Raw genomic sequence first — 14,419 nt, 5'->3', positions numbered from 1 at the left:
AGCTGGGAAAAGGCACCCCCACCCATCTTTCCTCACAGGCTCCAAAAAATAGTCTACAGTCTCAGTGGGGTCATTCCTCTCTCCGCCTAGAGGGGGCTCCAGGCGTCTAGACCTAGCAGCACTCCAGGACCAGCTATCTAAGCAGAATGGCCAATGCAAGAGGGAAGGAAGACCTCCAGGGTGCTAGCCAGTGGGAGCAGAAGTGAGTGTACATGCCCCATGTGTGTTGAGGGCTGGTGTGGGGCACTAGTAGACACAGGAGACACACCTGGCTTGAACAACACATCTGCTGGGAAGAGAATCAAAGGCCCTCCCCTAGGGACCACATTGTAGATGGGGAGTCAAAGGCCACGGTCAAGTTCAGTTTTAAGCTTGACTTTCCCACTCTGACCCTCTGCCTCTATTGGTCCCACCTATTAGCCACAATAGACTCTACAGGATCACCTCCAGCAGGAATTCGCCCCCTTTCCTGAATAATGCCCCCTCAGTTAGAGAACATGGTTCCAACCCATGACAGAAACAAATCCCCTTTTCTTGAAGGACCTGTGGATGTTCACAAGTATTTCGTCAGCCAGTGCCTTGCTTGGTTGTCCTGTCACCTTAGAGATGCCTAAAATAGTGCTGGGTCTTAAGGCAGAGACACAGGTGTCCTGGCTCTGACAGCCCTTCCCCTGGGGACAGCAGTTCCCCACACCTCAAGGAGAGCCATCTGGAAAAGATCTAGGAAAGGGCTGTCTCAGGGTGAGGGACACACTGATCTCCACCTTCCCCTCCAATGGGCCTGGCTCTTTGGAGACAGAAGGTTTTGTACAGCCCCTGGGGCTGATCACTGCAGAACCTGTACACATACACGGTGCACACTTCCATATACTCAGACATCAAAACTAGACCTGGAGGCACAAAGGATTTGTGGACAACCTAAAATGTAAGCAACAGGACATGAGATGGCTGGACTCACTGAGCCCTGACCCAGTCCAGGCCTGGTGCCATCACTGGATTGCCTACCCTGCCCCTCTCTAGTCACAGGCAGACCCTGAGGAGGGTGGGTATCTTTTCTTAGACCCAAGAGTGGCAGAACTTGAATGCTGAGCCGGGCAAAGAACAGAGCCCTGGGGTATTTTCCTTCCAGGATGGTGCAGGAATGTGCTCAGAGGCAGGAGCAGCCAAAGGAAACAATAGCTGCATTCAGGGCCCTCGCGGAGCTGGGCTATGGGTGGGGGCGGCAAAGAGGAAGCCCCGAGTGAGGGAATGGAACCTTCACAAAAAAGGAACCTCGGGTCCAGGCTTTGGTAGGGACACCGCGGTCTGGCCAGGCTCTCTTGATGAGGAAGAATGAACATGGGTGGCAGGGAGGCAGCAGACAAAGGCTCCACGGGGCCGCTGTCCTTGGCTTTTTCCAGCTGCCAGGCTGAGCCCCTTCTTGACAGACCACAAGACACACAACTATGAAACACTGAGGCTGAGGTGGGAAGCGAGGGACCGTTTTCGTTTCTAAAGCAGGCCTTCTCTGGAAAAGCCAGCAGCCCTGGCATTTCCTCCTTTTCCTTCTCCTGGACCAAGGGTGGGCCTGGCATCCTGCCCCAATGCCCCGAGATGGCATTCTAGAGTCCCTTTCTCCTGCTCCCCTCAGTAGCCCCTCACACAGACAGAAAGGAAGACCCCAGGGAGCCTGGCCCTACTGATGACCAACCCGCAAGAGGATTTTTCTTTTCTGCCCCTCCTATCAGCACCTGGCATATGGTGTGGCATAGAGCAGGTGGGTTAATAAATGTCCAGGTGACTGAATTAACTCCACCATTCTCAAGAAACCTCTTCTTCCTGTGATGGATTCTTTGACCAAAAAAAAATACACAACGGGTTGCCAAGATCTCATCCTCTACTTTCCTGTCCACTCCCCACATACACTCTATGCCGTGGTTTAAGTATTTGTGCCCTCCAGAATTCCTGTGTGGAAATCTTAAACCCCAAATATGAGGTCACAGACCTTTGGGAGGTGCTTAGGTCATGATGGTGGGGCCCTCATGAATGGGATTCATGTGCTTATAAAACAGACCAACAGAGCTCCCTGGCTCCTTCTACCACAATGAAAAGACTCTGGCTATGAGCCTGGAAGCAGGCCCTTAAAAAACAAATCCACGCTGGCACCCTGAGCTTGGATGTCCACCCTTTGGAGCTGTGAGAAATACACTTCGATTGCTTACAAGCAGCCTGAGGAGACTGCGACACTCTTTTATGGATCTTGACTGCCTAGAAGAGCTCAACTCTTTTCATAATGCCTCATGTTCTGTGACCCTTCCACCACCCCCTCCTATAGCCACAGCCAGATCTTGGCATCTGAAACTCCTCTGCCTCTAAAATCATAAATGCCAACATATCAGACCAAGACCCAGGATCTACCCAGCTCTTTTCCTATTCCTTCTAAACAAGCTCCCCTGCCTCATGGGCACCTCCTGTCCCCAAACATCTTTTCCCTCTCCTAGTCTGACTGGCCAACCTTCCTGCAACCACTCTCCTCCCTGGCACCCTCAATACCTCCCCTTGACCTTCTCCACAAATCCCCAGGTGCCTTCTCCAGGTGATGCCCTAACTGGATCCTCGCTGGGGGGGGCTCAGCGCTCCTCCAAACCCTAGTCAGCGCTCTTGCCCCTTCCTCAAGTGGCTCTGCCTAAGAGCTCATCACTCTCCTCCAACCCCACATTCCACAGAGACATCCCTGCCTCCTCCTCCACAGGAAGTCCTACCACCAGCCAGAAATCTCCTTACTCTACCTCTCTCCATATCCATGTGTTTGCATCTGCACCCTCTTGGCTGGGCCAAAGAACAAATGTCCCCACCTCTTCCCTCAGGCTAAGTCCTCCCTTGGGTTCTCTATCCTGCCACACCAACACCACAGCGGCTGGCACGTAGCAGGGCTCATAAGTACAAGTCAGATCAGCGGACGTGTCCTTTCCCTTCTTCACCTTGTCCTGCTGGGCCTTACCTGAGCTTATCTGCCACAAAAATGACTCGGCGCTCCAGCAGCAGCGAGGCGAAGATTCGGATGAGCTGGCGCACGCTGAGGCAGGTGAAGAGGCACTCGAAGTCCACGTGCTCCAGCCGGGAATCCATGGGCCGCCGCAGCTCTAACACCTGCAGGACAGCAAGGGGGAAAGTGGCTCCAGGCAGGCGAGGTGGGTGTGCCTCCCAGGTCCTACACAAAGTGAAGGGCAGTGGGTTTCTCTCTCTTCTTTTTCCAGGTTTCTAATCTACCCCACTGTACAGTAAGATCCAGTCTCCGTCTCCTCTCAGACCACAGCTCTGTTCCCACAATACTCAGACACTTAGCCTGTGGCAAGAGGGATAACTGGAATGTGGAGGAGGCTCCGGGGGGAAGCAGTTGATGAGCCATCCATCGGGCTCACAGGAAAAGGAGAGGCGGCTGCTCTTATAGATAAGGAGAATGAGGAAACCACACAGCTCTATCTGTGGGGTAATCCCTGCGCCCAGGTCCATCCCCTCAGTAGAGGTCTTGGCGCCCATGCTGACCAGATTCCATTGCTGCTCCCCCGGCCACAGGAAGAGCAGCATCTCCGTATCCCTTGACTGCCATCTCTCAGAAGGCAATGCTAGTGTCCTTGTCACCATGTCCTCTCCCTCTTCCTTCCAGAGGTCCCGTTTTTGCTACTCTTCTGGCCTCTATCTCCATGAGCCATCTAATCTCTGTGCCAGGGACAAGGAAAACACAAGGAAAAGGCTGGCTACTCCACTACCGTGCCAGGAAGCAGGACTTTATCGGGGCCAGACCCAGCCATCCGCCCTCCAGGGGGTGCAAGGCCACTCCCAAGGTCGGTGCTATGGCACAAAAAGTCACTTCCCTGGAGGTGGTCCTGAGCGTGAAGGGTAGCAACTGACCCTAGCAGTGAGAGCAGGAGGAACTGCGGGAGCTCAGGCCAGGCCAAAGCAGCTGCCATAGGGGCCTGCTTCGTGTTCTCCTTGGTCTCTCAGTGCCTGTGGGCAGCAAGGGTGTCTAGGCCTCCTGCTAAGCAGGGTGAGAAATGGGTTCCCTCATAGAGCCCAGGGCATCAGAGCTCTTTTCCAGGGGCTTTCGCCCCTATCATTTCATTTATTCCTCAGGGTCTAAGCAAGGGGAGTTCAAACTCCTAGCTCAATATTCAATTCCTCTGGCTCCCAGAGAAGCAGCAAAATGGGTACAAGGTGCCCCCGCAATCAGCGGATACTACCTTTCCCACCACCGGTGACCTCCTAGAAGGCCCAGGGATGAGCACAATGCCACACTCACCCAAAATGCTCCCAGAATGTGGCCTGAGGGAAACCCACACCACGGGGACACAAGAGGCCTCTGTATGAGCCCCTGTCCTAGCCCCAAGAAGTTACAGTGAGGCTCCCCCACACCCCTCCACCCCCAAGAGCCTACACACAGTCCAACAGGACTGGCTCTGTAGCATAGCGCCATGCTCCTACCACCCCTGGGGTCCTGGCTCCCTCCAGGGTATGAGAATTCCCAGAAGCATCCTATAGGACCTCTTCTCATGTATCCCTGCCCTCAAGGATCACAGTCCAATGGGGCTGACTGAGTCTAAACAACCAAGATGGAGGAAGCCATGATTCGTGTCTTCATGGCGGCGGCGGTGGCGGGCGGGGGGGGGGGGGGGGGGGGTTAGAGCACAAGATACTTCATTTGGGCTGTCCAAGGAGAGAAGGGAAGAGTGTTCAAGGCAAAATGAAGCAAGTTTCAGTGACAGTAAGCAATTCAAGTTAGAGTGACGAGAAGTGAGGCTGGTGAGGGCGAGGCCATCTCAAGGTCTCCCAGGCAAGCTGCTGGGCTCTCAGGGCAGGGCCAGCCATCAGCCTGCGCCAGTCCTCTCAAGCAGCCTAAAGTCCCTCCAGAGGAGGGTGGCAGAAAAGAGGCTGAAGGAAAGCCCTGAAATGGCCTTCGCGCCACTCCCAGCACATCCCGTGTTTCTTTAGTCAGACCCTCTCCTGCTCTCTGCAACAATAGTCATTTCTTCTTCCCTCTCCCGAAGCCCAACATCTACCTCTCACTCAGAGGATGACCTTCTCTTCCATTTTGAGAAAACCAAAGCCATCAGGCAGAAGCCAGAATCTACCAGCCCTGGCCCTTCCCTGCCATCACACAAGGAAGTGCCCGTCTCTCCCAACTGAAGCCAGTCCCTCCCTGGATCCCACAGCCCCGCCACCTCCTGGGCCACAGTCTGACTGTTCCCTCCCTCTCCTGACTATCTGCTTTCACCTCTGCCTCCACTGGGGCCAATCCCACCAGCCTCCAGATGACCATCTCCGGCAAACTCCCCCTTTCAATCACTGCCCCCTTCCCTAGTCCTCTTCACAACCGAGCCTCTTGAAGAGAAGTCTGTACAAGCTATTTCCACTTTCTCACCCCTCTTCACTTCTCAACTTACTCCACTCAGGTATCTGGCCCCCTCCATCCCTGCTCCCCCAAGATCTAGTCTTGTCAAGGCAGCTGGCCATTCCCCATCCTGACCTCAGCCTCCTGTCTTTTCCCTCCTGGGGGTTGCTCCTCCCCTTCTGCAGGATCCCCAGATGTTGGGCGTTCCCCAAGTCCGAGGAGGACCGAGCCCAGGCTCTCTTCTCTTCCTTTTCTATCCTTTCTGCTATGAAACATCTTATCTTGGGTGCCACACAGGTATCTTTAATGTAACACGTACAAAATCCACCTTCCCACTTCCTCCTCAGAGCCCACTCCCTCCATAGGCAGCAGGCCGGCAGCTACCCTGTCACTCGAGCCAAAAGGCTGGGATTAGCCTTAAAAATCTCCCTAATATTTACTCCATATTTCCACTCAACACAAAGTACTCTGATCCTCATTCTAAAATGTGTCTCTAATCCACCTACTTCTCACCTTTTCTATCACACCTTAATCCAAGCTACTATCATCTCCTGTCTGCACTTCCGTACAGGAGCCTAGCCGGTCTCCTGCCTTCACTCCAATCTGTGATCTCCAGAGCAGCCACAGTGAGCTTTTAAAAATATATCTCAGATCTTATAACCCTGCTTAGATAAACTCTAAAATCCTTAACTCAGCCTAGCAGGCACACTGTGATGTGGCCCTCGCTGTCCATCCTGCCCTGCTCACACCCTTTTAACCATCTTGGCCTTTTATCAGTTCCTTGTCACTCTTCCAACTAGTGCCTTTGCAGGAACTGTTCCCTCTCCACCTGGAATAACCTTCTCCCATCCACACCCTTCTCTTATAGTCTCCCTCCCCCACTTCATTTAGCTGACTTTACTAATCTTAGTCACTTCCTCAGAAGGGGCCTTCCCGGGACCCCTAAAGCAGGTTTTAGGTCACCCGTCACATACTCTTACTCCCATGCTCACACTTGGCACTTAAAAAGTTCAGGAATTATCTACTTAAAAGCAGACACATGTATTTAATATTGGTCTCTCTCATGAGATGATGAACTCCACAGGGACAGAGCTGTGGCCCACTTCAACCTCATGGCTGCTCCAAGGTCTGGCGCCATCCCTGACTGTGAGAGAGCACTGTCGGTAAATAGTTGATGAATGAATAAAAGGTGGGCAGGTGGAATGCAGTCAAGTCCCAGCAGGTCAGGGAAGGCCCCCTAGGAGCTGTGGGGAGTTAGGCCCCATTGACAGTTCTGTCCTTCACTTTTCCAGTCCTGACTGATTAGCTATACACACATGGTGAGAGAGGAAGGGGCCGTGCTCTGCCCCTCCCAAGGACTGCAGCCTTGGCCAGGCAGGCCGTCCTCCAGGCCCCATCCACAGTCTGAGAGAAGAGGCAGCAGAAATCCCTACCTCGTTGCCAGCACCTGGAAGAAACGTCTTCACTTTGATGGTCTTCCCCGGGGCAGGGAAGGGTGACTCCATGAGACTTCTCATGAAGGGATAGACCAAGGCAGCAGAGATCCCACGCCGGCGCTCCACCTCATCTAAGACCTGTGCCCACGGCCAGCAGCCAGAAGAGGAAGGGTGTCAGGCGCTGCCCTTCCCTACCTCCTGGGCAGAGAACAGGGCAGCCTGGCATCTGACCAGCTGGGGCCAAAAGCTAGGGGACAGAAGGGCTATCTCGCCAGCAGCTTTACACTCTAGCCTTCCTGCTTCCCTTGGCACTCGATGACTGTTCTGCTCACTAACTCGTGCTTGCCCCACACCCAGGAGGTGGGTAAATGAAACGCCACTCTCGAGTCGGGTCCCTGGGCACCTGGTTTCCCCAAGGGGATTCTCTCTCCCAAAGGACTCTGGCTCTATCCAGGGCTCAGAGTGGACTGTGACACTGGCAGACCACTCTGGCACAGGAGCTGGGGAGATGCGAGCTGGCCAGATGGGGAGCCAGGCTTGGGAAGAGGAAGGAGTCCACGAGTTCCCTATGCTTGCTCTTGCATTCTCTTGCTCACACCCGCTCGCTCGCTTGCTCGCACACACAGGTGGTTTTCTCATCTGAGCTGGCCACAGATATTCCTGTGGGAGCTGTCAGCTGGGGAAAGGGGAGGGAAGTAAGCCACAGCCCTCTTACCTTGGAAAACAAGCCGAAGCAGCCAAGGCGGCTGATGACACAGTATACCTCTGGCAACCGAGGCCCTTTCCCACTCGGCTGGGTCGGGACGAGGCGGAGGAGAGACAGACAGATACAGAGAAGCCACAATTACTACATCTGGCTCCTTTTCCCGGGGAACGGAGGACTAAGGACTGATCTTCTAGTGGATGATAGCAAGCCTCTTCTAAGCGCTACTCAACCAAGCCCCCAGAGGAAAGGCTGACACCCTCCAGGGGAAGGCTCTAGCCTCTACTGGGTCTTCCAGCCCAAGGTTCCAGACTCCTGCTGAGCTCCTCCCAGGAGGACGCTGACAGAGGCTGGTGAAGAAGGAAGCAGCCCGGCAGAAGCTATAGGGTGATTTGTGGATTTACAAGGTGAAGGCTGGGAATCCAGAGGACACAGTGGTCATGAGAGGAACCTGTATACATTCCTCAGAGCAAGCCACGGAGTCCCCCCATCCCTCACAGGGAACATTCTGTAACACAGCCCCATTCTAGGTTCTCCTTACCTCCCTTCCTTAATCCACCCTGTTATAGTAAGACAAACTGAACATGGATAAGAGCCGCAAACTACTATTTGTTGAAAGCCTACCATATCTGAGGCCCAGGCTTAGTACTCTAAAACTGCCTGTGAGAGGTAGTGCACAGGCACTACCACCTGCGTTTTGTAGCATGAGTAAACTGAGTCACAAAGAGAGTGAGCCATGCATCTAAAAGTCATAGATCCAGGAGTCTGTTTTGGCCTCAGATTTACCGTCTCACCTCTAACGCATGCTGCTTTCTGACCCGACACGGAAGGGAAAGGGACACAAAGACACAGAACAGAGGTATGCTAGGAGAGAACAAAGAAAAAAGCGGATTGGCAAAGTGCATGGCTGGAGGAGATGTGCACTAAGAGCGCCCCAGGCCTGGAGCCTCCAAATGTGGGTTGGGGTGAGGCCACAGGAGTCTACTTCTCCAGCCAGGGGCTGGCAGGGCTCTGTGGCTGTGGCTGCCTCTGGCTCCGAGGCCCGAGTGCCTGGCAAGGCCAAGTAGGGAGGGAGCAGAGCAGCAGGTGCTGGCCCCTCACGCAGGCCGCTAAGCAAATGCAGATGGGTCTATTTCAGTTTCCAAACCTGCTGGCCACACGTCACAGATCTAAAGAGAAGGCAGAATCTGTTTTTGTCCATATTAGGCCTGAAACTCACTCCTCTCTCTTTCCTTCTCCCCCGCCTCCCCTAAAGCCCCATGTGATTAAATCAAGTATGTGGGATTTGGGTTAGAATCATTGTGTCCAATCTGCAGGAATGCCGAGCTAGTGCCAGCCCCCTTGGCAGGGACCCAGCCCAGGCCCTCTCTGAGCACGAGCACGCCAGGACAAACATGCTCTTCCCTGGGGGCGGCAGGCCCGCTGCAAAGGAGCAGCTCTGCTCCATCACTATTCCTGCAAAAGCAGTCCTTGGAATGCTCCTCTCTGGGCACAGGTGAACCTGTGGCAAGCTGGCCTCTGCCTGGCTCCCCACCTGGCATTTGCATTGCTCCACATCCCCTTAGCCCTGCTCACCGGGCAGTCAGTATCCAAATATCCCTTCGCCCAGACTACCCTCTGGGGCGATCCAAGAGTATCAGACCTGGTGTTAAAGAACTTAGAGTCAGCCCCGGCTTGTGTTTCACTGGCTGTGTGATCCTGGGCAGTTATTCCCCCCAAGTCTTAATTTCTTAATCTACAGAAACTGACATAGTACTACTTCATAAACTACTATAAGGATTCAAGAAGATGACATACTTAAAGCGTCTAGCCTGGAACACAATAGGTCCTAAATAATAGCCTATTCCCTTTGTCTTCCCTTCTACATTCAAAGGCTGGCCTCCTCTATTAGACTATCTAAATTTTCTTGAGGATTGGATTGAATTCAAGTCAAACTCCTCTTTAGGTGCCCTTAACATGTTGCCTGACCCTCAGTGGGAGTATGGGACGTGTTTCAGAATGAATGAATAAATGAATTAATAAATGGCCCAAGATCCTTTGTCTGGGGTCCCTGCTATACATGACCCTTGCCTAGGATCCTTCTCATCTACCCCTAGACTGGCTAGATATCTAGTGAGTCCTTGTCCCACTAAGGCATGGGAGTCCTGAAACACTGCTGATACCCCAAACCAACAACATCCCTAGTGAATTCCAGAGGAAAGTGCAACAGGAATCTCTCTTTACCTTACCTCAAGATACTACTACTACTTCCCAGGGCTGGGGACCTGGGAACCTGGGGACCTGGGGATCCCTACTTCCTAGGACTAATGAGAAGGGAGATGGGCACGGGCTTCTTTCTATATAACATGGTTTATACTTTCAAAACCCTCCCTTTCACCTGTTCAAGGCACCTCTCCCAGAATCCCACAGAAGGTACTGCTCTGTCCCTCCTTAGCCTCCAGCACTAGCAGACCATGGACAGGATGCCTCCTCACTCAGCTGGCCAGTTATGGGCCAGGAATGCTGCTGGGTTGATATGATCCTGCAATCTGGCTTCAGTATCCAGGGCCCCAGAGCCCGAGGGAAATGAATGAGAAGAAAAAGTGTAGGAAAGTTGAAAACAGGACATATCAGTAGAAGGTGATCCACTCTCTCCTCGTAGTGCAGTTTATCTTAGATTGGAAGGGTCACTCCGAGTCCTGCCATCCCAGGAGTGCCTCATCAGTGTGCCTATATGCACATGTTGTCTGTGTTGAGGGTGGCCTCAAGAAGCATACAAGGAAGCAGAATGCAGAATCTCACACAAACTAGAGTTGAAGAAGGTGCGTGTGCATGTGTACACGCACATGCACGCACATATACATACACACTGTGGCCCAGTCCCCCAAGGACCACATGGCCCTACTCACCAGTAAGCGCCTGCAGTAGCCAAAGCGTCTGCTGCCATCTTCCCCAGTCAGCATGAAAGAGAAAGTCTCACTGGAACGGGGAGGGGTCTGGCATCAGGGAAGGATCAGAGGACCCAGGAAACAGCACCCAAGAAGAGGGAATGCCCTCCCAGGGAGGAGGAGAAGGGCTAGGTTGCTGTAAAAGTGGAGGCTGGGACTCAGGTGTGTCCCACGCAGTTGCCCCTGCTGTGGGAGGCAAGGAGGCTGTGTCCCCTTCCTGCCTCACCTCAGCCAGACCAGGCCACGCCTCACCTACTGTACTCGGACACAGGAAGCCAGTCCTTGGCATCAGGGAAGCAAAACTGGGGAATGGCCTTGAGCCTCTCCTCTGCCTCCCGCATCTGCTTGGTGGGTCGGTCCAGCTGCAGGGAGAGGAATATGGGGAGAGATAGACAAGAGAAGACATGGATCCTTGGTTGGTAGGGGAGGGGAGCTGAGAAGCATCTCCTGTCCTGAGAGCTCTAGATGGCATCCTACCAACTGGCATGCTCCTCAGCAATCCTGTCCCCATTCCTGATTCCTACAGAGAGGTCTGGAGAGAGCTGAGTCATCATCTATTCATTCAGTATGTGCCAAGTGAGCGCTTTTTCTATGTGGCCCCTGGCCCTGTGTCACATGCTAGGGCTACTGATGGAAAACAAAGTGGACAAGGTCCCCGTCCCTGCACATTCTGGTCAGGAGAGTGAGCAATCGACAACAAAATCTCCAAAGGAGATCTTGCCACAAAAGAAAGAAATAGGGTGCTGTGACAGAGGGAACTGGGCAGGAGGAGGGATACTTTAGGTATCTGGAAAGATCTCCTGGAAGAGGTACTATCTGGGAGGAGAATGAGGAATGAAAAAGAGCCGGCAGCAATGTGCAGAGCTAAAGAAAGAACATTCCGGGCAGAGGCAAAGAGCAAGGAGGCCAGGCTGGCTGGCTGGCTGGCTGGTGATGGGCAGGCAAGGTGTGGTGAGAGGGAATGCAGGTGGGGGGATGGGGAGTGACAGCTAACAGGGTACAGAGTTTCCATTTGGGGTGATAAAAATATGTTTCAGGGGCACTTTGGTGGCTCAGTCAGGTAAGCGTCCAACTCTTGGTTTTGGCTCAGGTCATGATCTCGTGGTTGTGAGATTAAGCCCCGTGCCAGGCTCCATGCTGGGCACGGAGTCTGCTTCAGATTCTCTCTCTCTACCTTCCAATCTGCTCCTCCCCCTACTTGCTTGCACTCTCTCTCTCTAAAATAAAATCTTTTAAAAAAAAATGTTCTAATATTCATTTTACAACTCTGAATATACTAAAAGTCACTAAATTGTATACAGAGAAAGAGCATGAGCAGGCAGAAGGAGAAGCAGGCTCCCCGCCGAGCAGGGAGCCCAATACAAGGCTCAATCCCAGGACCCTGGGATCATGACCTGAGCTGAAGACAGCCACTTAACCGATTGAGCCACCCAGGGGTCCTGAATTGTATACTTTAAATAGCTGAATTATATAGTATGTGAATTAAGTTTCAATAAAGTAGTTTAAAAAAGAGAAATAAAGTAGAAGCACCAGGCCCCGTGCCATCCTTATAACCAATTTGGGTTTTATTCTAAGCATACTAAGAGGTGTTCTCTGTGCCCTCACCCTCTGAACAAGTACTGGCCCAAACCCACGGCTCAGAATGCCTCTCTCCCCAGCGAGCTGGCAGGCACCAGGCTCGGGGCTGTCACTGCGAGGTAAGTAGCGATGGCAGGAACAGGATCTCTCTTGCCCTAGAGATAGCCCAGGCAGACAGAAGGTGCCAGAGGAGGGGCGGGATGGGGGAGAGATGGCCTCACCTTGGGAAACTGGTAGGAGACTTCAGGGAGGTAGGTATTTCGAGATGGCTTCTTCTTGAGGGACACCACCACAAAGTACTCGAAAAGCTCCCGCTCCTGCCACTCAAGCAGTTCCAGCTCCAGAGTCCGATAGCTGGGTGCGCGTTTCAGCATTGACTGGATGTGGACCAGGCGCTGCGTGTGGGCTGCGGGCAGGTTGTATGTCAGGGGACAGGCAGACTGGACCCTCACAGACCCCACATCAGCGCCCCCCCAACCCCAGTCTCGGGCTTTGCCTCTGTGGACCACCTATAAGTGCAGAAGCCTGGTCTGACCACCTCTTGCAGCTGGGTCTGGGGCTGAAGTGGCAGGAGCAAAGCGTCTATGCCTATGCAGAGGCCCTGCCCTGCAATGGGGGGCTGCTATGCTAGGCCTTCTGGGCCTTCTGGAGGCTGGGCTGGGGCTGACAGGACTGCCTAAGCCAGGCAAAACCCAGGCACCCACCTACCCCTGCCTCGTACCAACAGGAGAAGATAGGAACCACCATGCAGGCTTCATCCCGGGCCCCTCTCAGAGTCCTTGGACTTGGACTTTTTGTCCCTGTCCCTACCCCAGGGAAAACCAGTAGAGGATGGAATAAGGGAGCTAGCTCCCATAGACTTTAACCCTCCAGGAAAGTCTAGACAGGTTTCCCAGGAGAGAAAAAATAGAGATTCATCCAAGGCTGCTGGAACGGGAAGTTCCCAGAACCTTTTCAGGGAGGTGTCAGTCCTCTCTGTGGATATGGGGGGTTAGTAGTCTCAATGCCTCTAGAGGACCAGTTTCCTCAGACGGGCACAATTCTTAAAGCCAGAAGAGGTACTTGTAATCTTCTAAACCCACTTCTGACCCTCCAGATTCGCAGCATTTACCAGGCAAATCAACACCCAATTCTCACGGACAATACCTTGGGGAAGTCCAGGTGAAGGCGGCTGTCTGAGTTCAACCGTCATGGGGCTGCCTTGCATACAGTAGGAGGGGACTTCCCTGGAGCTCTTTGCTCCATCAGCTGCTATCCTGCCTGCCTGTGGCCCCTCCAAAGCAGGCCAGCTGGGGATGTGGGAACTATACATGCAGAGGAGGGGGGGTGACTCTACAGCCAGGGCTGGGAAGGGGTTCCAGGCCTCACCTTTGAACCTGTCGTCAGAGTCGCTCTCGCTCTCACTATTCTCATCTGTAAAAGTAACAGCAGGAGTGCACACTTGCTGAGCCACTGCTCCACAGCCAATGTTTCCTGGGCCCCCCTCCCAGCTCTTCTCACAAAGGATGAATCCTACCTCTTCTGGGCCCCCAAGGCCCAGGGTCCCTTTGAGCTCAAACCACAGGTGCTAATTGCTATACAAACCCCTCTCCATCCAGTCCTGATCTGGGGGAAGCTACTGAAGGCCTGAGCTGGAGGCCGAGACAGCAGAGAAGCCTACAGGCCTGGATCACAGGGACTACCTCCAGGAGGCCAAGATTTGAAATGGGAAACAGACCACAGTGCTCAGTAAGTCTGGCCTTTCCTTTTGGCAGAACCAGAATCCCACATCCACCTCCCTCATCAGGGCCTCACAGCCCAGTGCCTGAACTAACCCAACCCATGGCTTCCTTCCTTGTTTGGCCCTCCCTTTCTATGTGCCGTTTCTTGGGGGGACTCTACCCTCCTAGAAGGCAGGAGGATCCTGGGATTGGCCCACAGAAGGGTAAACTGAGGCTAGTATGTACCTCTCCCTGTTCCTACTGCCCAAGGGCCCCCGATACCTGAACCACTCAGACATCAAGGCCTACCTCTCAGTGATGCTGTCTCAATGCTGGACATAGACAGTTTTTTTAACCTCTTCTTTCCCCTCTTGGCATTGTAGATGGAGTTAATTCTTTGGACAAGCTGGGTGAGAAAAGCAGGGAACGTGAGATAACCCTAACACCAGCTGCCCCTATTTCTAAGAAGGCTGATTAGTAACCCATTTGTTCCCTCAAGGTGCATGCTTTCTGCCCTCCCCACACTGGGGCCCAGTTCTGGTCTCCCTGCTGCACTGACCCCAAGTGCAGACTGGCCGGTAGCTCTCCTCTCCCTCATCCCCTAAGTGGTCTCCCGCTCCTACACAAGAATGTTAAACTTAGCTCCCCAGAGGAAGGAACTGTGATCAAACTACACAGGATGGGAGCTTCTGGGTCCCTAGAGTCAC

At 53.4% G+C, this 14,419-nt stretch overlaps 1 protein-coding gene across 9 annotated transcripts in view; it reads right to left on the bottom strand.

The window, feature by feature from the left end:
- Positions 1–14,419, bottom strand: part of DENND2B (DENN domain containing 2B) — a 173,270-nt gene that overhangs the window by 5,708 nt on the left and 153,143 nt on the right. For all 9 annotated transcript variants that reach the window (XM_045065852.1, XM_004751927.3, XM_004751930.3 and 6 more), the window contains 8 exons: positions 14,022–14,118; positions 13,381–13,425; positions 12,234–12,418; positions 10,687–10,796; positions 10,396–10,465; positions 7,520–7,597; positions 6,802–6,942; positions 2,981–3,129 (listed from right to left, as the gene is read on the bottom strand). In XM_045065852.1, coding sequence (XP_044921787.1) covers positions 2,981–3,129; positions 6,802–6,942; positions 7,520–7,597; positions 10,396–10,465; positions 10,687–10,796; positions 12,234–12,418; positions 13,381–13,425; positions 14,022–14,118 — 875 coding nt within the window. The remainder of the gene's footprint in view (positions 1–2,980; positions 3,130–6,801; positions 6,943–7,519; positions 7,598–10,395; positions 10,466–10,686; positions 10,797–12,233; positions 12,419–13,380; positions 13,426–14,021; positions 14,119–14,419) is intronic.

Source organism: Mustela putorius, unplaced genomic scaffold (genome assembly GCF_011764305.1).
Source record: "Mustela putorius furo isolate JIRA1106 unplaced genomic scaffold, ASM1176430v1.1 tig00003859_pilon_pilon_pilon, whole genome shotgun sequence".
NCBI lineage: Eukaryota > Metazoa > Chordata > Mammalia > Carnivora > Mustelidae > Mustela > Mustela putorius.
Note: the sequence above shows the minus strand (reverse complement) of the source record. Positions and strands in the feature narration are given on the sequence as shown.